We start from the raw sequence: 24,306 nt of genomic DNA on the forward strand, positions 1-24,306 counted from the left end.
TTTGTTAAAGAAAGAAATCTGAAAGGCCACTGATTTACGGGTTATGCTGAAATCCCATAATAAGGTTGTAATTCAAAGTAAACATTTATGCTGTGCTGACAGTAATGCTGCCGTAGATGGGTGTAAACTGATAATGAATTTTGACAGCCCAATGCTGGAACTAATGATGCATTTATTTAAGCCATTTACTTGCTTTTGCTGAGCTGTAAAAAAGGAGAAAAAAGCTTTACAGTTTTCATGGGTTAATTGAGACGCCCCACTAAAAATGTCAAGTGATAGATGCTTCCCCCCGGGGCAGCAAAGGCCAGGAAACGGCTACTCACACTTGAAAATGCACAAAGAGAAGGGGCACGGGCAGTCGAGAAAAACCCTCTGTTCAAAACGAAACTTGCTGTACTTGATGGACTGTACTTCATATAGCACTGTGTGATCCAAACAAGAGTGCTGTACTGTCTGTTTGCAGTTTGTATGTGTCATTCCTATCACTGGATAAAATGTATGTATCCAAAGTTGCTGAGAAGACAATAAATCTGAAATCCCTAGAGGTGAAAGCATAGTGCAGCAAACACATGTTCATTATGTGTAGAAAGTCATACAAGATGAGCACAGTGAAAAAATGTTGCACTCCAGGAGCATAGAGAGACTCCTTTCCCTTTTCCCCTCTGAAGCCTCCACTACAGCCCCCTCCAGACCCCCTCCTACCTCCAGAATCGCCCTCTAGTACTCCTCCAGGACATCAGGAGGGGGCCTGTAGGAGTCACACCTGTTAAGAGAGGCTCTTAAGCACATTAAGTGGTCTCGTTTCTACTGCAAAGCAGAGCTCTGACTTAATGTCAGAGAGTTAGGGAGGAGGGTGAAGGTTTTGGCCTGCAGCAAACAGGGCTGGAGGAGAGACACGATGCTGGCACTTTGTGTCATCACGAGGTTGGAGGGGAGGAGGCTTCAAACAACACAAGGTCAGGCAATGGCTCAGGACCAGTGCAGACCCTAATAAGAAATTAAACTGTGCCATGATTGAGTTGATGACCTTGGGTTGTTGTGAGTGAGCATCTCAAATAGTTCTAATCATCTTGAGGGACAATTCTGTCTTCACAAAAGTGATTGCTGAGATGTGGGAACAGAGCAGGAAGAACACAAGCGGTCAGACAATCAGACTGTAACCAACAACAAGTATGGTAAAACAGCAAGGAAGTGGAACCACAAAGTCAGCCTGTGAGAGATGTTTACAACATGCTACTTTTAAGATCTCAGTGTGCTTGAAACCAACTAGTGTGGCATATCCTCTAACCACGTGAAGGCAAAAACATTTGTCAAACTGAAGAGGGGAGGAGGGGCGCAAAGGCTGCCATCATAGAAAGAGGTGAGACGCATACAATCACACAAAAAACGGGGAACTCTTCTGGATTAGATTGGACAGTATCCAAAGTTCAGACGCTGCCTACCTTCTCACCTCTGCATATCTGGCCAATCACTGTGTAAAGACAGAATAGAAAATGGAATATGGAATAGATTTACCATTAGATGTTCCCTTTCTCTTCAAAATAAGATTAGCAAAACTTTTGGTTTGTTTAAACTACCAATTACCAACTTAAACCCCAAATATTACATGAAATGGTCCTTTAAACATTAGATCTGGACATTTTAATAACCTTTTGTCAACTCTATAAGTACGCTACTAACACAGCTTTGTAATGGAAGGGTTCAAATGCTGCATCGTGTTAATGGTTACCATTCAGAGACCTGACAGACTTGCATCTTGGCTTGCTATTTGCTCATGAAGGTTTAGACTAGACCTGCCCAAAAGAACATGAAACTTTAGACTTACTGTGACAGATATAAAACTTACCCCAACTAACCCTATACCTTGTTTTGTACAGTATCGTGTAAAGTGGTTTGTGAATCCTATTTTCATGGCATTTCCTAGAGTGGAAGAAGAATCAGAGCATGTCTGAAATTTGAGGATCCTTGTGTTTTTAGTTGGATGCATGTCTTTGTGAGTTGCCAGTGCATCTCAAACATATACTATGAAGAGAGAGCTCCACTGCCTGACATAAATAGAAGCTCTGAGATTCCGGAGGAGAAATTGAATGCATATGAATGGTGTAAATAGTCTGACATTAAGTTAGTTTGGATGATGGATGATAAACAAGATGATTGCGTTTCAGTTGGACTTTGTAGATGACTTGAAGTGTGAAATCGAGTTAAGTGCTCAGGAGGTAGGGGTTCCAGGCTGAAATAAAAATATATACCCTTGTGTCCCTCTGACATGAGGACGGATGTTTGGTGGGGTTGGATCTCAGTTTGGTTGGAAGAAGGAGTTTGAAAGGAGTGTGTGGTGGGAGGGAGGTTGAGTGGAAGGCGTTGGTGGAAAGTAAGAGGAGAAATAAGGAGAAACGCTTGGAGGCATACAACATCTTCAACATCTGCAGCACACAGACACTTGATGATACAAACCATCTAAAAAAAAAGTGAAATGTATTTTTTACATTTTTTGCCTTTAAAAGAAAATGTCTTGTGGCTCTGCTCCATTCTCTCCCTCTCTATCTCCCTCTCTGGGTATGTAAGCCGATACCCATTTCAAGTGGGTTACTCATGTCCAGCACATCCACACAAAGAGCCCGGATAAAATAAACACGCCGCGTCGGATATCTTGGAAAGAATCTGTCATGGGTTTGGGGCTAATCACCTCCAGAAGGGGCTTGACTCAAAGCCTGAAACGTTAGCCCCTGTCGGGGAGCGCTGGCTGGGCTGGGCTGGGCTGGCTAGGCCTCGGGCACTGGGGATGGATCCGGAGGAGGGGGTGCCTTCCACAGGTCAGGACCAGGGGAGCAAGAGGGGAGCAGGCTTTGGCCTGTTTACAGTGATCCGGGATAACAGCACAATGAGCCAGTTCCCGACATACTACCTTTGACATTGCTGTCGCCACTGCCACACGGTCACCTTGTAAAAAGGCAGCAGGGGTCGTCTACTCCAGAACCGAGCTGGTTAGGTTACGGATTTTACAGGATCCCACTCAGTCGGATCAGAAAACTGACAGAGGACACAGGATATAAAGTAGAGAGAGAAGGTTGATGATGTAACCAGTGACCCTCGTTACTTTATCAGCTGATGTAGCTGCTTCACTCCATTGCTCGAGGACACCAGTCGTGTTTGATGAATTATCAAGACAAGGGTGGAGAAGAGAGATAAGAATACTGGAACGAAACAGAACTGGAAATATTGTTGTAATGCAATAGGTCATTTGGACTGAACCGAGCCTCAACTGCCAGTTGGCTGACAGCTTATCCACAGCTATACTGTACTCGCACACGATTCCAGTGTCAGTAATCAGAGCTCTGGAAGGTTGACCCTTTTTCATGTTACATATAAATTATCGGCCAAAATTTCTTAGCGGGAAATGCAATCGACCAAATGCTATACGTTTGTCCATTGTTGTGTACTTTTGGTAATTTACTGGCTGCTGACAAAAATAAAAATAAAAAAACACAATCTTTGAAAACAGTGAAATAAGTTGTTGCTTGATCTTTGGCTACAAAGCAATGAATCAGTGAATTAAGGGAAACAAGGGGACTCCTTTACAACTATCTACAAACAAATTACTAAAGCAGTCCACCCAGAAGAGATAAAGCGAAATGAAAAACATCCCCAAGTTGTATTTCTCCACATCTAATTAAGGGGTATTTCATGCTTATGGCAGCATTGGACTTGGACCAGAGAAGACCAGTCACTTCACTGCCTATTGGCAAACACTGTTGTTACAGGTTTCTCTGACTGCTGGATGACCGAGAGCATTGTGTTCTCTGGATGTGAGACCATGACCCTGGTGGGTGGAGGTGGGGGTGGGGTACAGAGGAAAGATGGAAACATGGCCCTCATGATAAAAGCTGACTTCCCCTGTCCTCCCTCCTGCCCTCCCTTGAGCTCTTCCCTCCCTTTTAACTCTGGTTGTGGACGTCACAATGCCAAATCATCTCTGCACCTCAGGACAGGGCCGGAGGCCACAGCAGAAAGAGATGGAGGGAGAAATTTGCCTCTTGCAGACTGCTAAACTACTTTATACCCGTCAACCTGTAAACTGTTGATCATAACAATAAGAACTAGAAGAGCACTTGGAGAGCACAGACCAAAACCAATCATCCAGTAAAATTTGCTGTATATTTACTGTATATGTCTGTATTACAATTAACCTCGCAGTGTTAACAAAGCAGTAAGTGAAAAGTAATTCATGTGTCTTCCCTTCATTCAGATCCACCTAAAAATTGAATGGGTTCTTCATTGAACCCATGAAAACTGGGCCATTTTTCCACATTCCTGCAAAATCCTGTGAAATGACACCAAAATCATAACAACCTTGGTGGAGTCAATGAACTCAAGAAAGAAAGAATGTCACATGTGATAAGTTAAAACCTGTTTGGCTTTATAAAACTTACATAGAGAAGTTGAGACTCGTATATACTCGTAGGTATATGGTTGGGTTTTTGAAAATTTTGGGACCAGTGGGTAAGGGTTAGAGGAATTATTTTTGTATGTTCTGTTTTGCAGTAATTTCTCTTGATGATTGTACTCACTTTTTGTTTACAAACATGACTGAACTAAATCACAGGAAAACTATTACCCTTATAAGAAAATATGAAAATAAATCAGTATTTTCCTTAAAGTATGAATTTCGTCAGTCTGAAATGCATGCCTCTGTCTGTACAAATATATATTTCCAAACAAATAGAGTCTTCAAGAGAAACAGAAAGATTTACAGGCTTGCTACAGGCTTACCAAACGTGTAGCATGCTCAAAATCCTACCTTTTGTATAATTTCTGTTGTGTTGTGCTTGCCTGCACCGTGCTTCCACTGGCCCCGGCTGGTTTTTGAACCAGGCAAGACGGACAGAGGGATCTAGGAAGAGTAAGAGAGAGAGAGGGTCAAAGAAGGACAAGGCAGGCCGAAAACCAGAAGCAGAAAACCAGAACCTAACATTCGGAAAATATTAGAACAGCATTCTGGTTCCACTGAGGCAGATGCCATTGGGAGTTAGCACAGACATAGACCTGTGTGTCGGTGGAGCAAGATGACAAGAGCCCCGCTATTGGAATCATGCACTTGCAATCCTGATCAAAGAGCAGCCTCCCTCTACATGACCGTGGCATGATAACCGTGGCAGGACTACTGTTTCTTGGAGCAGAGCAGAGGTGAGGTCACCTTTCACTGCACCGCACTAAACCACTACAATGTATCGTAATGAAAATCATCACGGGATGACTTGTCAAGGGGTTTCTTGGCAATCGTTATTTGCTTTGCAGGCTCTCAAATAAGGCCCAATAAGAGGCGACAGGCCCTGGCTTCTGTTGTCTGTTATGGCTCGTTAACGTACACGAGGTGGAAAGGTTCACTGCTGTTGAAGCACGGTTGAAGAAACAAAGACGAGAATGAAAAGAGGCAAAAATTAGTGTGGATTTTTTCCCCTTTAGAAAATGGATTTATGTCCTCACAGTTTCTTTGTTGCTGTGAGGGATATTTAAGAAGGAAACCAGGAGATCTTCTGATTATATCTGGATTCATAATCTTAATATTTTTGGAACAAATCAAAATGACTCTGTTTAATCTGGAATATTCCACACACAAGCACACACACCAAAAAAGTGCATATAAACAATTAAGATCAAATGTGTATTTTTCCCAATTTTCTAACTCACCGCTACATTTCTTCCGCTGTTGCTTCTTTGACTTCATATTCTGAGCTCTCTTAAGCATAAGAAGAGCTGTGTGGTGGTGAGTGAAACCCCTATAAGGACAATAAGGACAAATGTATCACCCAGAAAATCCCTTATAGCAAAACAAACAGACAGGGATAAAAAAAACAATTCAAACTTCATCCTGGAGACTACGAGTATGATAACATAATGATTTACCATTCTTCCAGAATCTTTTCTGATCTTGCCGACAAACCACTGATCGCTGAGGCTGAGGCAGGAGATTTGCTTCTGAAATCATAGATAGTTTATTGCCCAACATGAGATCTAGCATATATACTGTATACGACACTGTTACAATGGCAGAAATAGCATTAGCAGTTCATTTGCTGATATGAGCTTGTCATCAGAAGAGATCAGCCTTCATCTGCTGCTGCTGCACATAAACTTTTGTTTTTAAGATTGAAATGTGGACAGAGTTGATTCAATATGAACAGAATTCAACTCATTTCAAGTTCAACGTAACTGTATCATGACTGTTCCTACAAGGCATTTTGGACCTTTAACAGCAGTTTGATAAAGACAGAAAAAAATGTTCATTCTCTTTCAGTCCAAATGTTCCAACTGATTTTTTATATTTTTTTAAATTTTGTTTATTGTACATTATGTTTCATTGTGCAAATCACAAACAGATGGAATCTTGAATCTAATTTAATTCTCAGCAACTTATTTTGGGTTTGATGTATATGAATGTGACAGTGTCAGTATGTCAATATCACTCAGTTGGAATAATCCAGATAGAAGATTCAGAGGGTTCAGAGTGGTAATATGATAATATGCTCTTTTCAGTGCCCTAAGGCCATGAAAGAAGTTGTTCAAATGAAGGCAAAAGTGTGAAACGCCTGTCTTAAAAGAAAGGTGTGGAATCACAAAAAGACAGTCTCTTCTAAAAGGCATTCTTCTGTGTGCATACTCTCACTCACATGGCATTATCGTGATAAAAACATACATAATTTACAATAAATGTAGTCAAACGTTTATGTAAACAGTGTGAAACATAAATTAAGAGTATTACGACCTCTTTAGTCACTACAAGTAAATTACAGGCTGTGGGTCGTCCTACCTGTTGGAGCTCGGTGGGGAAAATCTGTGCCTAGGAGACTCAACCAGTTCTTCATCCACCCAGGCCTGCTTTGAACTCTGTACAAGCGGTGGTGGGACTATGTACTTAGAGGGATCAGGAAAGGCCCCAGGAGGCTGGAATACATAGATGAATCAGTGGCAGCTCTAATCACTTTATTTGAGTAGATTTTGAATAGCTTGTTCTTTAGACAAAAGTGCATCCAACAGACATTTATCTTAGGAAACTTTACATCTGCCTGAGTAAAAACTAAACTTCATTTCAGTTAAGAAAACTGTGAAGCTGGAGCTCTAAATGGAAAAATAGAGTTTAAGCTATGTCTAGACAACATACAGTCCTCACTGTACCTTGTAAAAATGAAATATAATGTATACAACAATGTCCAGTCACATTTAAGTCAAATGTATGTTTTCATTTGAGGAATTTTGGCTGAGACTTTTAACCACAGCCAGTTTTCACAATCGAGGAATGCTCATATGTAAGTCAAACTAACAGCTTAATTACTCTCAAGATCCCATTTTCTCTTTGTGGAAGGGCTAAATTGTTCATCCTCGCCTTTGATATGTACCTCAGTGTCAACACAGTGAGGCCGGCAGCTGCACCACATCAGCTGGCCTAAACCGGCTACCATGATGTACAGCGCTGAGCACGCTCCAAAGAAAAGATCCAACGAGAGGTAAATGAAGGAAAAAAAAACAGGACGACAGTCCGCCAGGGTGAAAAATGACATCTGCTGGTGCAGAGCACCCTCCAGCCCTCCAGGAAATAATCTTGTTTTTCAAGGGAATAAATTTAAAGATCAATCCTGGAGAGTGAGACAAATCCTGGTGGGGGCGATAACCAAGATGAGAAAGGGACGGAGCAGGAAAATAACTTTTCTACTGACATCACACAAGGGCTGGTAATTCCCAAATTTCACTAGCCACTTTCATTGTAAGACCAGCCCACCACGTTTAAGAATATTATAGAATGTCCCGGGACAGTTGCTTTACCTTCACAGACAGTAGCTGTTCTGACTCAGGGTAACATCTGGTAGGTGAGTCCTCAGAAAGCAGCAGTGTCCAGTGTTTCTCCAGTGCTTCCTTTTTGAAAATAAAAAAAAATATCTTCATATATATATATATATATATAGATATATATATATATATAATATATATATATATATATATATATATATATATAGAATTATAGATATATTATATATATATATATGTATGATGTGTAAAATTACAGTGTAGGCATCTGTGTATGCATGTTTGTATTGTCATCTGTGCTGGTTTGTGTCTCTGGTAGAGCGCAGGGTGGGGAGTGACTGATTCATGAAAGTGAGTAACACATGAACTTGTGTGCATACCTCATCAAAGACAAATTCATCCACGTCCACCTCCTCAAAGGTGTCGTCCTCTCCGGTGTCGGGGCATGTGACAGCGGCCAGAGCAGATGTGAGCCTCTTCCTCAGACTGAAGCCCCTCCACCATGCCTAGAGGTACCCAAAGAAGAAATGGTACAGTCGAAAACCTTTCATGAATCAAAAGGCAAACGTAAATATTGTGTGCTATCCCATTAGGGAGATAAAACATGTTAACCTCTCTTTTAATTGCAGAGCGTTCTGCTGTCTGAACTCTGCGTGACTCCGGGCTGTTCCGAGACAAATGGAGCTCCAGTGTGCCTCTAAATCCTCCAATTCCCAATGGACTTGAGGGGGGGGGCACACTTCACTTCAAGTTGAGCCGAGCAGGAATCTGATTAATCACTCTGTACCCCCGCCCCCCCCCCCAACCCGTCCACACACAACGTACATACACATTCTGTTCTACTAGATCACCATCCCCACCTCTTACCTTGGAGAGCCCTAAAGGACTCATCAAACACTTTTTTTGTGTTGAGAGGGGATTGGGGAGAAGTGTTGAGTAGCATGTTTTTCAGAACAGCAGCTTACACCTATATACAGAGGATTAGCAGAATAAGCCTCCATAGCACGTATGAGGCCTGAAGATGGATGTTCAAGGGTGAAAAGTGACTCCAGTCTTCAACCTCAGTTCTGGAGAATTAAAGCTGTAGCAGTAAGGTGCACATCAACAGGTTAACAAGGAGTCTCTTGTCTTTGTTGAACATGTTATGCAGTCAGCGTACAAAAATGATAATTGATTTAATCTTCTAACTCATGTATGAAGCAAAAGTGGCAAATATTTATCAATTTCAAGCTTCTTAAATATGAGATATCCGCTGCTTTTCTCTGTTTTATATGATTTTTAAAAAAGTGAATTAAATTAAAAATCTTGGATGAATAAAATATCTGAAGATGCTTAAAATTAAAATTAAGATGGGTACATTTTTATTAATTTTTGGCCTTTTTTAAGCTTTATTTGGATAGAGACAGCTGATGAGTGACAAATAAGGTGGGGAGAGAGAGACGGGGAATGAGATGCGGGAAAGAGCCACAGGTCGGATTCGAACCCTGGGCTTCTGCAGCAAGGACTGAGCCTTTGTACATGGGGCTGCTGCTCTACCAACTGAGCTAAACACCGGCCCAAGATGGGAGCATTTTGAAAGACTGATTATACAATAAACCAAAAATATAATTGATCATTTGATACTGACAATACTTGTTAGTTGCTGCTCTAATGCAGATTTTCAGTGCATCCATGTAAACAATGATCCAATCGAGTAATTAAATGAAAATCAAATTGGTTGATTGATTAATTTTATCTCAGATGTTCCAGTTTTGCAGGCACACATAGTTAGATATATTATGTTCAATTTTATATTCTGTCAAAAGAGCCGATCTGACACACTGGATCTTTAATAATGGCTTCCACTCATTGGACCTCCTGTACAGAGGGTCAAGCAAAAAGGTCAAACTGACAAAATTCCATCACTTTTACCTGGATGACAGTTGCTGCATAATCTTGGCCAACAACGCTCCCGTTAATATAGGAAGGTCCTGACTCTGGCTTTCCTCCATCTCCTCCTACTCCTCCCTTCTCAGCTGTGGAAGGGCTGCTGATGTTCCCACATTTCTCTCTATATTTCTTCCACAGATGCTGAATCACAACGGCTGCTGTGCTGCTCCAGAAATGACACACAAACAGACATATACACACACACACACAAAGTGAGGGATATACATGATGTCATAGCACCTTCGTCTTTCAAAACATGAATTTATTTCTGAGCAGACATCTGGAGAGCAGGACTCTGGAGAGTTTAGGCCTGTCCAGAGCCACCCTTCATATGAAAGATCTATAGCCCTCCCAAAGATAGTGCAGTGTTAATGATGAAGCTGCGTGTTAAAATGAATAAGATGTTCAACATTTTCTGCTGTAAATCACATAAAGGAGGCTCCAATGATGACAAATGCTTTGCAACAGAAACTAATAAAATGCTGAGCTGCTATAAAAAGAATTACATAAAAAAAGACTGTTTCTTTAAGCCAGCAGTGTCCACTTGTGTACCACGAAAAAATTTCGAGGCTTTCATTACTAACACTACATCAGCTGATCTCACTAATCTGTTGGCGAGCATAGTGTTGGATGGAGTGAATGCACACAAGTGGACCCTGTTGACTCAGAACATTTGGTCAATTACTTTTGGAGGTCCAGGTTTTGATGTTTGGCCAGAGTATTTATTTTTGTATCCACGGAGTGAACACTGCCAGAGTTAGCCTTCCAAACTGTCGGCACTGTCCTTGGACCTGTTGTAGCAGTGTAAAGTGTGTCATGCTGACTCTCTGCAGCTGACTTTTCATCAATAGTCCTGTCGCTGCATCTGATATCATCTCTGTTTGAAATAACTGGTGGGACTTTTACAGTGTCCATTTCTGGGTGCTCAGCATGGTTCTCAGCATTGGCTCTGTCCATGTCAAGTGTTTCCTCAGGTATTGTTTGGCCTGCAGCTGTGTGTTTGTTAGCCACAGTGGTGTCACCGTATTCATGGGCAAATCTCTGATCTGTAGCCAGCTGCAGAACCTCAGTGAAGTGTCGACAAGAGGTCTTTGCAGCATCCAGTGGAGAGGAGGCATCACTTTGAACATACAAACAAAAAAAACAGAAAAACACACTGTTTTAAATATGAATGCTCACTCTTTTTAGAATATCTGCATGCACAGTTGATAAGTGATGGCTCCAGTAACAGTGAAGTGTGGACAAACACCCACTCACACACATACAGGCCTTCTCAGTAGACCTATGCAGTGATTCATGAAGACAGGAGGCAGCCTAATCTGACAAAGCTTTTATTCAAAGTACGGTGTTTTGAATTTTAATTCAATTTTGAATAGTTTTTTCTTAGTGCTCTGATTGGTTTGACACGAGATGAGTAAAAATATTAATAAATCATCTCAGAGTCATGGATCATGGGAAAGCAGAATTCACCTGTATGTGATAGATTCTGTTAGATTAGATTTAGATTTAAATATCAGTGGTGTTATGAACTGTATCCACTGAATCATTCAAACAAACAAAGTTAACAGCAGAAACTGTTATGAAATTAGAAAAACTTCATTTAGCATGATTAATTACTCAAGAAATTCAACAAACTCAGAAGAAATAAATACATATTTATCAGATTTAGATGACATTTAGTTCTTATTCTTGACTAGTTCATCTGAGGTGTGTGTGTGTGTGTGTGTGTGTGTGTGTGTGTGTGTACAATATAATGTCTCTTTCACTGAGGGGATAAACTGACTACAAAGCCACCTCATTGAAAACTTAATGAATCTATTAGCAATGCTTGGGTCTGCTCCCCTCCCTGTCTTCCACCCTGAGGGGGCAGAGACACTTCAGTACCCAGCCAGTCTGGAGGGCCAGTAGCCTTAGGTAGTCCAGCTTCTTCTCCACAAAGACCTAGCTCTTCCTTCTCACTGAGACAAAAGGGAGAGGAGTCGGGAGGTCCAAAGGGATTGTGACCCCACTGACCCACAGCCCCGTACCTGCTGGTTCACTGCAGGGTCACAATAAACATGTAAGGCACTGATATAAAAGAGCAAGAATGAACAAAAATGCTTTGCACTGCTGCATTATGACTTTTGACAAGACACATATTCAGTATTACTATCACAAATCAGTCTGCGTGTGGATACTAAAATCCCCATTGGTTACTTGTCTTTGAAGACCAGCTACAGTCAAGAGAAAGTATGTACAACGTATATTGAATTTAGTGTGTTTTTTACAAGAGATTGGATCTGCCTCTACAGATTGAGTTTAATTCAACCTCAGGATGGACGCCAGCTTAGTCGTGGCGTGTTGGACAATGTGCTGTAGAAACTAAAACCAAAAATATGTAAGATTGTAACCTAAAAGGATTGGTTCACATTTTATCAAGAGTATCTTAACACAATATTCACATGCCTATATAAATGTTAAAGAAGTTATTGGTTGCTGTAATTGTTTCTCCTGTCCACAGAGCCCATGAAGACATCATTTCTTAACACAACTGTAATGTAAGAGATGAGGGGAGTCCACAGTCCACACTCTGCATGCTAATATGAGGCTTCTGCAGTCTGTTTTTTTTCCATTGAGAAACTCCCTCGCCGTGTTTCCTCGGACAGTGTTTCATTGCTGAGCTGTGGGAATTAGGAATTTTGTCCTAAAAACCCTGTAACTTCAGAAGATAACCACATATTAGTTTCAGCTGCACTTTGAAATGCATCTTTACACAGAACAAGGACTGTGAATTTTGTATCTTCCTGTGAATCTTGTAATTGTGTTAGGAAGAGATCAGTTGGACAGGAGGAACAGTTTCCATCACCAATTACTTTTTTTTTTACTATTTTGAAACTATTTATCATATTTTTCCAGTATCTCTTGAAAGTATACTCATGTTGAATAATTCACACAAAATGATATGCTGTGTCAATGTTCAGTGCCAGTGCAGGAAAATGGGATGAGGCAGGGACCTCATTACATTAAGGCATTTTGTGGATCCACAAAATGGCAAATGTTTTAGTTAAATTGCATTATTCTTGTGTCTCTAAACAAGGGCAATATGCAGGGTCTGAAGTATTTATGTATGCATGTATAGCAGTGACTGAATATTGACTATAAAGCCAACTGCCTGAAGAGAGCATTAAACATTCATTCTATTCCACTGCATAACCTCCAGCCTGTGTCTGTTGCACTGTTCTGTCGGAAGCAATGCGTGCAACGAGAATACAAAACATACACAGGAAAAGTTTTCCACAAAGACAACTTCACTTTTTACGTATTATTTTATGGATTTGGATCTGTCATACATAATGACTCTAGGACGTAGAAATATTAGTTTTATCACTGCTGATTCAATCCTTTGTTTTTCTTTGTATTAAGTGAAAGTATGCAAAGTATGAAACAGAGGCATTTTGTAAGGAACGGAGAAATCAGCCTCCATCCTACACCCTGTCGAGAAAAGTTGTGAAACCATACCGCTGATAAACCCCATGGTTCCTCACCTTACAGTCACCATTGGACTGACGTGTGGCACTTTTCTCACCTCCTCTAAACCCCAGTCAGACACAAGGTCAGGCCAGGGGTTAAATGGCTGTGTTGGTCCTTGCAAAGCCTCCAGAATAGCTCATTGTCCAGAGACTAGGGGGGTAGAGGGCACACAGTGAGGGGTGAAGCAAAGAGAGCGCCAGGCTAACCCCCAAGCCATAGGAGTCCTTGGTGTGACCCGTACGAGTAGCCACAGCCACGTTTCATCTTTTGTGCTGTGTAATTTGGAGGGGTCATGAAGATAAGCAGAAAGTTGACCACTGTTTTAAGTGTTGGTGGTCCGTCTTGAATAGGAGTGTCAATGTGCGCAGAGGCTCACTACGCCCTATGTATCAGACATAACAAGAGGATAGCTAGCATTCCAGACTGTTTCTTGTCTGTCTGTCTGTCTGTCTGTCTGTCTGATCAGCACAAGATAAAATGTGTAACATGACCTCTTTTAGGTTTTCCATCATTTATATGTCTATCATTTTTACTCCGGTTTACAATTTGATTCTATTTTCCTTTTCAAGTCTTTAGGGTTCAACCTCCTTCCTGCATGTCAGTACTTCCTTTTTTTTCCTTCAGAGTGCTATCGATTAAACATACATGGTGACCAGACTTATTTTGTTGAGGAGAACTTTGTGATTTTCTGCAGTTCCTAGCAGAAGGAGATATTTTCAAAAAGAAAGAGAGAACATGCTATCATAGAACATAGGGCATTCATTTTTCCATTAGGAAATCTCAAAGCCAAATTTGAATGAAGAAATCCATTCCATCCATTAGCTGCTTTCAAGCCACTTCAGGAATCAGACCCCTAGACATTTCAGTTTACCAACATAGATGATGTAAGTGTGTTGGCTAACTAAGCGGAAAATCAGCAGTACATATATTTGATCCCTGGTGTCAGTAAAAGAAAAAACGATCATGATTAAATCCTGTTAAAGAATAATAACCTCTGATCACAGACTTTTTTCCCGTGTTTGGATCCATGACAGCTCCAGAAAGGATTAACACCTATCCAACCACTTCCACTCATCCACACAAGACACAATACACTGACAGTACGTCTCCACAAGCCGTCAGTCGTTTGTCTCTTACCTGTGCTCCCTGCTGTGCTGTTGCTGTAAATCATGAGTCTGCTGAAGCTGAGCCTGACAGAACATTAGGAAGTTGCCTGAGGCCAAGCTGACCTGTTGAACAGAGGGGGGTGATAGAAAAGAGTCTGTCTTTTGGCCATCGATGAACCTCAGGCCAGGCACTGCTTTCTGTAGAGTAGATCTGAAAAAGAGAGCAGACTGGGTAACATATCAGTGTTCACTAAGCCAGCATTTTAAAGTTTTATATAGTATATACTAATATCAACTCAAAGTCTTACACACAAGACCAATGTGGCTCAAATTACAAATACATTTACTTTTGTAGAATGGTTCAAATTAAATCTATCTATCTATCTATCTATCTATCTATCTATCTATCTATCTATCTATCTATCTATCTATCTATCTATCTATCGCTGCCAATAACTATGCAGCATTTTGAATGCAGTGTTTACAGCTGCAGTACAAACAACTTGGTGATTCCTGCAATCCGTATAAACAACAGCATATTCAAAGATGATAAATGCCTTCGAGAGCAACATGAATAGAACTACATTTCTTTGCTGAAACTTCAGATGCAGCAGAGAAATGTTTAAAATGAGACCCACGTTTGAGAGACATTTTCTGTCAGGGAGTATCTGCCTCATTGAAAACCCATATTTATAGCTGTATAACCCAGTGGGCAAAACGTTTCGCTAATACTGAAGGGTGAGAGCAGCCATTCTCTGTTTATCCTGACAGGTAGAGTTTGAAAAGATGATTTCAGGTCCCACTGAAGCCACTCATCGTACATGCTGCTCTCTGTGCTGCTCTGCGTGCACTGTGAGTACACTGTACATTTTGTCCTCTGCACTAACTCGACTAATCTGTTTACAGTGATTTGGTATATTTGCTGTACTTTATCCACTGGTATAAATGATGCACGCTGTGAGCTAATTGTTAACTTTATGCTGTTTTCTAAAAGCAACCACTTTGGATAAAAACTCTGACAAATGGCATATGTTAGGTAGTATCAGCCTTCAAACTGGAGGGAAGCCCTGAGTGGCTGTGAGTCTGGGGGAGAGGCAACCGCTGCCTGAGGCTAAGGATGTACGAGGAGAGGAATCCCAACTATCTGCCAGAGAAACAGACTCAGAGCGTCCACCAGCGGAGGCCAAATGTGGACCGTGTTCAGTGGGAAAATGTGGAGCTGGAAACTCTACAGGACACTTGGGAACAGCAACAATAAAATCTTCGAAAAAAATACAAGCCCTCAGGCTACAAAGTCGATTTTTTAAAACATTTTGAACAACTGGGTTTTTCAAAATTGATTCCCAGAGCACCATATGCTCTTAAATCTTGTCTACCACGTTACCAGAGGAGAATAAAAGATGTGTAAAAGGCGAACTTTTCATTTCACCAGCTCGTAATGTGAACATTTGAGTGTTTCTTATTTCATACTGTGTCTCTTTACAGTACATGTGCAACCCAGAACGTTTTATTGATTGTAATAAAGTGGAGCTGTGTTCTAAAATAATCCAGAAAAATGTCCCTAGTGTCCTAACTAATAAATATGAAGGAGAGAGAAAAGCAGTAAAGAGAAGAGTAAGTGACAAAATAAACAAATAAACCTAATGGTGGATGGATGGATGAATGTTGGTTTATTCAGATTCAGGTGTGGATTGTGAACCCTTGAGGGGATTTAAACACACATAAATGGCTCATACTGTTTTCTGATAGCAAGCAGCGTTTTCCTAACCCTGCTGCCACTCTGAGACAAAGACAAGACCGCAAAGGATGGGCTCTGTGCACTGTCAGAGGGATACGGTTTTTGATGTGGCTCACTTGTTCTCTCCGACACAGATCGGGATTATATTCCAACCCTTCGGGCATGTTGCCTGGCTGGCCGTCTTCAAATGACGCACTGAACCCAAATATGACCTTTTGATAGGTACGTGAGCTCACTGAGGTGGGGACTGTAATTCAATTCATTGATGCCACTTAGACACACTTGGGAAAATGCAGGGTAGGCCAATGTACCAAATAATTAGATGCCATCAGTCGTGGATGTTTACAATGGATGATTCTTATTAAAGAATTGGGTTTGAGTTTGAGTTTTGCTGGTTTCAGAAAGATGGCTCTCTCTGTTCTGTGATAACCTCTGTGCTACATTCAACACTTTTTATTATGTTTTTGAAGGATAAAGTATTTTTTGGAGTAAAGCATGTATTTGTCAAGACTGGTTAAATTAACCAAATAATACTCCTAATTTTGCTATGAATCTTTTTCTCTCCTTCTCTCGCTATATCTACTTTGACTATACTTGGACTTTAACTTGAACCTTTCCTAAATTGATATAAATTTCATCCTCCTCTCTGAGGGAAACGCTGTTCTTTGCTCACATTCCTTCATCCTCCTTCTCCAGTCCGTATGAGCACAAGTCCGTATTTCATTTAGTGAAGACTTCCTCCAAAACACATGCTCTTAAAGTGGCCCTGATTAATCAGGCCCAGTGTTTTCTTCTTCCACGTCTGCTGGATCAGGGGCTGCCTACAGGGAGTGTAATTCTTAGCGCTTTGCTTTTGGTGCTTTAATTTAGCTAGTGTTATCACTGGCTCGGGATGAAAGGGCCAGGGCATGAGTGTGGAAATACAGAGGGCTAATTTCACTGTTGGCATTGGAGGTTAGGTAAAGTTCAATTAAATATTAGGGTAATGTTTCAGTTTAGGCTTAAGACGAGTGAAATGTCTACAAGTGACTTGTGTTTTTTGAAGTTGTTTGGACGGAGAATAACCCACTAAACAAAATCACCTACAAAATAAAAATTAGAAAGTTCAAACTGTCAGCAAAACAGAACCAAATGGACACTCATACATAAGGCAGGAATGTATTACATGCGCACGTGACATTCAACTATCCTCACTTATTATGTTGACAAAATAAAGGGACAAACTTGAAGTCCAAATAATGATAGATAATAGCCCCTCAACACAACAGTGTAAATGCAGTAAGCTAAACAACCAATAAAATAATTTTCTAAAACTGAAACATTTAGGGTTATTTGGAGGGGCATGCGTATAGTATAGTTTCTCATATTTTGAAATTGGGTGTAAGTAGCTCTGAGGAGCCAAACTGTTTTGCAAACCTGTAACAGCTGGCATCATCGCTTATTACAGGCAAATAGAAGCATGAAGTATTTAAGTTGTCATTGCATATTTTAATATAAACTCACTGCAACTGTCTTAACATCAGCAAAATATTTAGACACGATTAGTGAATAAGCAAACTGACACTGAAAAGATAATTGATTTTTCTATTGTGTCAATATTTGTGCAATTATGAGCACTTACTGCAATGTGCGTATACACCGGTGTTGGTGGCATGACGCCGTAATCTAATAGCGGACACGGATCACAATGCTAATCCAGGGAAGTGGACAGGAAGGCCTGTGTTCTGCTGGAATGTTTAGTTTACCTGAGCCAATAGACCGAATTTGTGATAAAGAAATAGCTGCTTTACACTGGTATGTTCCTTTGAACATCCATTTTGGCGAGTGATGTTTCAGAGATTTCTGAGGAAGCTGAAACTGAAGCTTTTGTCCCAAGAATTTCCAGAAAGAACAACGGAAATTTGTAATTATGCTATCTTGATTTGAAACTGTGTAGCAGGTGCTGCAGAGGTGTGGGTGCTAAAGTCTGAGGTGAACAGCTGTCCAGAAAATAAGAGAGGTGGGGACATTCAGATCAGTTTAATACAATAGCACAGCATGATTCATCCTTCAGGCAGATGCACACAGATAAGAAAACAATGTATTTAGATCATAGTAGCTCTCATAATTTGCTCTACCACATTCATCCAGACCTCCCCTTACCCCCAGCCACTCTCCTGCTGAAGAGGATTCCCTGTGAGGTGGACTTCTTGCAAGAAATGACATCCCTCCAGACTCACACACACGTTCTGCAGCTCTGAGAGAGAAGTGGAAAACAACTTTGCTCAATGTCTATCAGCCTGTTCCTCTACCTTCCCAGTGTCTCATCTAGTTATGCAGAGCTATATCAATTGCATGGAATAAACAGAGATGTATTCCAGAGGCTTGTGAACTGGGACCAAGATGAATGCAGCAGCAATCAAATAAAATAGATGAAATAATAAGTGTTTATGCCTAAAGGTTGATGCATATACATTTATTTATAGCTACTGTAACTTTGTTTGTTGAGTAAACTCAATCTGTAATAATAATGTTTACTATTAGAACACTGTAAAAGGTTACAAAGCACCTCTCACAAGGCAGCCAATTAAAAAACAAAATATTAAATTATTGATTAAAGTGAAGGAAAAAAGAAGATAAAACAACAGAGTTTTTCATGGATTTATGGTCTGTTTATCTGTTACCTGATATGCAGTTGAATCGAAGATCCAGATTTGCAAGGGACACGCAGTCTGACATGGAGGGCAGCTGGGTTATTCTACAAAACACAGAAATTATAAGCTATACTTCATCTTAATCCAACATTCATGTTATTGTTAAACAAAGATACATTCTGAAATTATAGTTTTAGGTTCAAATTTTTCATACCAAATTACAAAAAAATAAAAAAATACTGTTATTGTCATTTTATTCTATCACATAACAGGCCTGCAGGATGGAGAAATTTACCTGTTTTGGGCCACAGAGAAATGTTGCATGAGGGGGAGCCAGCAAGCAGTGAGGCCCTGCAAAGAGGAGATGCTGTTGTCGTCTAGATGTAGCTCTCTGAGGAGGACGTGGTTGTTCAGACTGGGGGGCTGATTGACAAATAGGGTAAAGCTGTCAGTTAACACTGGTCAAACTGTGGGGTTAGACTAACTTTACACTGCTGCTGCGGCTGCTTCTGCTTCTGCTGCTGGTCCAGCAGTGCCTAAATGACCCCATCCATCAATGTCAGTTGTTTTAGTCTTGCTATGTTTATAGTCATCAATGACTGAACACTAACGTTGTATACATTATCATTCTGATTACTTTTCTTTGTGAACTTTTATTTTGCATGTATTATTTTTCTTTTTCTTGAAAATTAGTGAGTTTAGCAAAGAACAAGAAAGAAAAGCTAATAAAATGAATTGGTGGCCATCAGGAAGGCTGCCAGTAACAGGGCTCTGGTATTCTGCTTGCTGACTATCTTTTTTCAGACTTACAGGCCAAAGTTCACCTTTGTTCACCTTTTTTTTTTGCTCTGTCAGCAAATAGAGTTGTGAAGAAGTGTTCTGTTACTGTGTCGTCCCGTTTTGTACAAACTGCACCATTACCCTCAGAGCTCCTACAGTATACGGTGCTTTATTTCATCCATCCATGTAAACCGTATATATTTAGAGCTGCAGAAAGCTGGTCAATTTTAGATTTTGTTTTTGTTATTTTTGTTCACAGGTGGGGATAAATTTATAAATTTGTGTCATGGAATGGAACATTTTCTAGAGTCACAGGGAAATTTAGTGCAATGTGTACTGCCAAAGATCATCCTGTGGTTTTGTCAAGATAATCTCTTCAACCATGATCTACTCAAGCTGATAAAATGAGCTGCCAACTTTGCTTCCTCTCATGAGTTGTTGATTTCAATAAATCAGCGTATACCTATTTTGAGCTTTTATTTTGAAGGTTTTATTCCCATACCAGATGTTTTTTTTAAGAATTATTATGACTGATGATATAAATGACATGATGAGCTGTGAGAAATTTTATGTTGGGTCTGTGATTACAAAACCAACAATGGGAATATTATATCATATTTTTATTTCTGCATCTTGATAAAAAAAAAAAGAAAGAAAGAAAACAAAACAAAAGTTTTTGTTTTCTGCATATAACTAGAAAACAAGATAAAAACAGAAGGCTGTGGGCCTAATTCAAATAAAACTGTTGAGTTACAAGACCCTCACCTGCCTTAAACACCCAAATCAGCGGTAGCTGTTTTTTTTACCTCATTAAGGCTGTTGGCTCTCAGGTCGAGTGTGTTGAGCAGAGCACTGCTCTCCAGACCCTCCACGCTTGCCAGGTGGTTGTGTGAGCAGTTCAGGTGGAGGAGAGTATATACGTCCCTCAGTCCTTTGGTGCTGATGAGCTGGTTATGATCCACCAACAACCTCTGCAGTCTCCTCACAGACTCCAGACCAGCTACAGGTAAAACAAAAGTGAGAAGCCACTTATTCAGACTGTGTATAAGAAGCAAACAAAACATAAGCATGTCAAAAATTGGATTTAGAAATGAGAGGGTCCAAAAGCCCCTCCTCTATATGTTTATAATATGAGTTCATGATTTAGTTTTAGAGGTGAGCCACAACAAAATGTTACAGAAGTTGGGTTGAAGTTGAATGTACAATTCAATGTGTTTAACCTCTTGCCTCACCATTATCTTTTTATGACTTGAGCCTCAGGGCTCAAGTTTACTTCAGTAAATAAATCACTTTTCAGTGCATAGTGCAGTAAAGTGAATGAAGTCCTGGTCTGAAAAGAAGAAAGATGCTGCCCTCTTGTGGAGTACTGCAAACTTTCCAGTTCAGTCAAATTTTGCATCAACCAAACATCTGCAGGCAGTGCAACATATACTGTACACATTCCGATAATCAAACTACAAACAGTTAAAAAACTCAGATGTGACTTGATCGCACATTATGACAACAAAGTGTTATTTTATTTTATACTGCATATATTTCCAAACATCAAACTGAATGTTTCATAAGGTATAAAAAGAATCCTCACCAATGCGGGTGATGAAGTTGTGCGAGAGGTCCAGAACGTCCAAATTTTCAGCACCAGTTAAACCATGGATTGACGTCAGTTTATTGTGGCTAAGTTGAAGAACTCGTAAACTCATCATATTTTCACAGTCGATAAAAGAGATGTCATTTTCCTGTGACAAAACAAATGAAGATCTTAGGACATAAAAATCTACCAGAGTTGATTTTTACTTACTGAGAAGAATTTTAAAGAAAAAGAGATAATGATACTAACAATAACCCAGAAAACAGATCAAAATAGTGTCGTTAGGACAATAAACAATAATTATACACTATATTGACTAAATATTCACCTGTACATTGATGTAGCAAAGCTGTGATAAATGGTTGAGACCTTCCAGGGATTTGAGGCCACAGCATCTGAGGCTGAGGGACTGAAGTCGAGTACACTGAGCAAGAGTGGATAAGCTACAGCCCGGCAAGTCCTCCAGGGTCAGTGAGGTCACCTGAAACAGAGGCAAAAAAGATTCAAGGATCAGAAGCTGGTAGCACCAAACACATTAAGAATAACCCTATAAGTCTTCTCAAGGTTTCCCTAAAATGTTCATTTAAGTACTTTAACCTTATATTGATCTCTCCCTTATAAAGACTTAAGGTATTTAAGAGAAAAAGGTGTGTCTGACTATCTTAACCACAACAACTCAGTTTATGGTGCTAAGTGAGAAAAAATAATGGTTAACAGTTAAGTTAAATGTTGGATTCCTTCCTCTCATTAGGGTTAGGGTAGAGGTTAGATCTTTTTTTTTTTTGGCGAGAAAAGTTCTGTGGACCTCTTCACTAAACGTCCTTAATTCATTTTCATAGTATTTTCCTCTCACATTTGTTATTTTATTTTCTGTTTGCTGTTAGTTGCAGATCATATTTACTTCTTAGTATGTGCTTTCTTTTATTGTTTTCCTCTAGAAATATAATCTTCTACACCTCTGACCAATGGCATATCATGCCATAATATATATGATATATATGCTAATAAGAAGGACACATAAGTAATGCATTACTGTCTTTGTTCATTCAACATTTTACTGCAAAGTTATTTAATATGCAAGCATAACACTATAAGCTAGCTCAGGTGAATGTTTATTAACCCACCTAAAAAAGGATTTTCATTCTCCTGAGTTTGAGTCAGTGCTGTTTCAGAGAGTTTCCCACAGTGACACAAAATGTTTCCGCATGAAAAGGACCCAACACAACCGGTTTGGTTTGGCATTTACCTGTTGCAGGGATTTCCAGCCTGTGTACTGAAGCAGAAAATCTGGGCAGAGAGGTGGCAGACTGCTGGCCTCTGCTGCCCTCCTCGGCCCTCTATGACTCTGAACAGATCCTTTCTGCTTCCTCCTGTTCTGGAGGGAGAGTTTGGTCCAGGAGACACAGTCATTCATCCATGACAGCCTCTTCTTCTCTGTGTGCTCTGGGAGGCACACAGGTAAAAGCAATGCAGTGGAAGAAGTCACTTCTTGATTTTTATCTGGGGAGGTCTGACTGACGTTCTTGTGCAGGTCGTGTTGTTGTGGTCTTGCTTCAGTTCTGGTATTGCATGTTGCAGACACACCGTGTAAAGGATCAGGGCTTGAGGATGTTCTGGTGTGGCAATCTTTTAGTTGTGAGAAGTTTTCTGTTTTATTTTTTTCATTTTGACCCACCATGCTCTCATTTTCTTTTTTCTCTCGCACCTCATTTATTCTTACCTCTTTTCCCTGTGCCGGTGTTCTCTTTTTGCTCTCTTCAGTTTCTTTGAGTCGTGTTTCTTCTTCTGTTTTTTTGGTTTCTCTCTCTACCTCTTCAACATTCTGCTCCTTCTCTGCCTCTGAATTTTTCCTTTCCACTCTTTTTCTTTTCTCTTCCTCCTCCTGTTTCATCTCTTTTATTTTTGTTTTGTTCTCTTGTTCCATCTTTCTGTAGTCCACATCATGTCCTTTATTCCCATCTTTATCTAGTCTCATTATTTTTGATTTTCTCTCTTCATCTATCTGTCTCATTATATCGTCCTTCTGCCTGCTCCTCTGTTCTTCCTCCTTTTTCCTCTTCTCATCCTCTTCCATGGGTCTTAGCTCTTTTTCCATATTGCTATCTTCCCCTTCCTGTTTTCCTACCACTTCCCTCACCTCCTTCTTCTCCTCCATCTTTTTTCTGTGCTTCTCCCTCTTCCTTGCCTCCTGTTTCTCATCCTCCTCCTCCTCCTCCTTCCTCTTTTTCCTATCACTTTCTTCCTTCTTTTTTGTGGCCTCAAGTTTTATTTCTTCATCTACATACCCATGTTGTTCTTTATTCTCCGTTCTAATGACTTCGCACATCTTTTTCTGAGCTGTATTTTTTCTCTCATCAGCCTCCTCCTCCTCTTCTTCCTTTCTCTTCATCTCCTCCTGTTTCTTCTTCTCCTCAGTCTCTTCCTCTGTTCTCATATTTTTCTGTTCCCTATTTTTTCTCTCCTCTTCTTCTTTCTTTTGCCATTCCACCTCCTTTAAGCTCATTTGTTTCTCTGTTTTTCTCTTTCTCTTATTCTCCACTTCCTTCCTCATCTCTTCTATCCTTTTTCTTTCCTCCTCCTCCTTCTTCTTTGTCCTCTCTACCTCTTCTTTCTTTTTCCTCTTTTGCTCCTCCTCCATCATTCTCATCTCATCGTCCAGCTTTTTCTTTTCTAAATCTATTTTGTTTCTTTCCTCTTCTCTCTTCCTTTTTTCTTCCCTCTCCATTATCTTCTTTTTTTCTTCCACATTTTTTCTCTCCTCTTCTTTTTTACGCCTCACCTCTTCCATTTTTCTCTCTTCCTCTCTTTTCTTCCTCCTCGTCTCTTCTTCCATTCTTTTTCTCTCAGCCTCTATTTTATTTTTCTCCTCTTCCCTTTTCTGCTTGTCCTCTTCATCCTTCATTCTCTTCTGCTCCTCTTCTCTCTTCCTCCTCTCTTCTTCCACTCGTCTCTGTAGGTTAGTGATCAGTTCCTAATTGGTAAAGACACTCGCTAAAGTTACAACAAAGCAATTTTTTACATTTCATTGCAGGTACAGAAGACAGTCCACACAGAAACTGTAAACAACCCAAAGCTAAAAGATCTAAGGAGGTCATAGTAACAGTAATTGAAATGTGATGTTACATGCAGATCATAATAATCTATTATCTGAGGTCAGTAAACCTAAATTGAAACCTTGAATTAACTTATTACCTTCATTTGGAAGTCCCAGTACTTAATTAT

At 40.2% G+C, this 24,306-nt stretch overlaps 1 protein-coding gene across 1 annotated transcript in view; it reads right to left on the reverse strand.

The window, feature by feature from the left end:
- The window catches only part of lrriq1 (leucine-rich repeats and IQ motif containing 1), a 32,180-nt gene extending 8,499 nt beyond the window's left edge, over window positions 1-23,681 (reverse strand). The window contains exons 1-16 of the mRNA XM_027283616.1: window positions 22,331-23,681; window positions 21,413-21,565; window positions 21,082-21,232; window positions 20,303-20,496; window positions 19,012-19,139; window positions 18,747-18,820; window positions 18,226-18,319; window positions 14,377-14,556; window positions 10,415-10,849; window positions 9,712-9,892; window positions 8,181-8,306; window positions 7,819-7,908; window positions 6,809-6,942; window positions 5,905-5,976; window positions 5,689-5,777; window positions 4,799-4,891 (exon numbers count right to left, since the gene is read on the reverse strand). Of these exons, the coding sequence (XP_027139417.1) occupies window positions 4,799-4,891; window positions 5,689-5,777; window positions 5,905-5,976; window positions 6,809-6,942; window positions 7,819-7,908; window positions 8,181-8,306; window positions 9,712-9,892; window positions 10,415-10,849; window positions 14,377-14,556; window positions 18,226-18,319; window positions 18,747-18,820; window positions 19,012-19,139; window positions 20,303-20,496; window positions 21,082-21,232; window positions 21,413-21,565; window positions 22,331-23,635 (3,499 nt within the window). The 5' untranslated portion in view covers window positions 23,636-23,681. The remainder of the gene's footprint in view (window positions 1-4,798; window positions 4,892-5,688; window positions 5,778-5,904; window positions 5,977-6,808; window positions 6,943-7,818; window positions 7,909-8,180; window positions 8,307-9,711; window positions 9,893-10,414; window positions 10,850-14,376; window positions 14,557-18,225; window positions 18,320-18,746; window positions 18,821-19,011; window positions 19,140-20,302; window positions 20,497-21,081; window positions 21,233-21,412; window positions 21,566-22,330) is intronic.
- Window positions 23,682-24,306: the final 625 nt, after the last annotated feature.

This window comes from Larimichthys crocea, chromosome X (assembly GCF_000972845.2).
Source record: "Larimichthys crocea isolate SSNF chromosome X, L_crocea_2.0, whole genome shotgun sequence".
Classification (NCBI taxonomy): Eukaryota; Metazoa; Chordata; class Actinopteri; family Sciaenidae; genus Larimichthys; species Larimichthys crocea.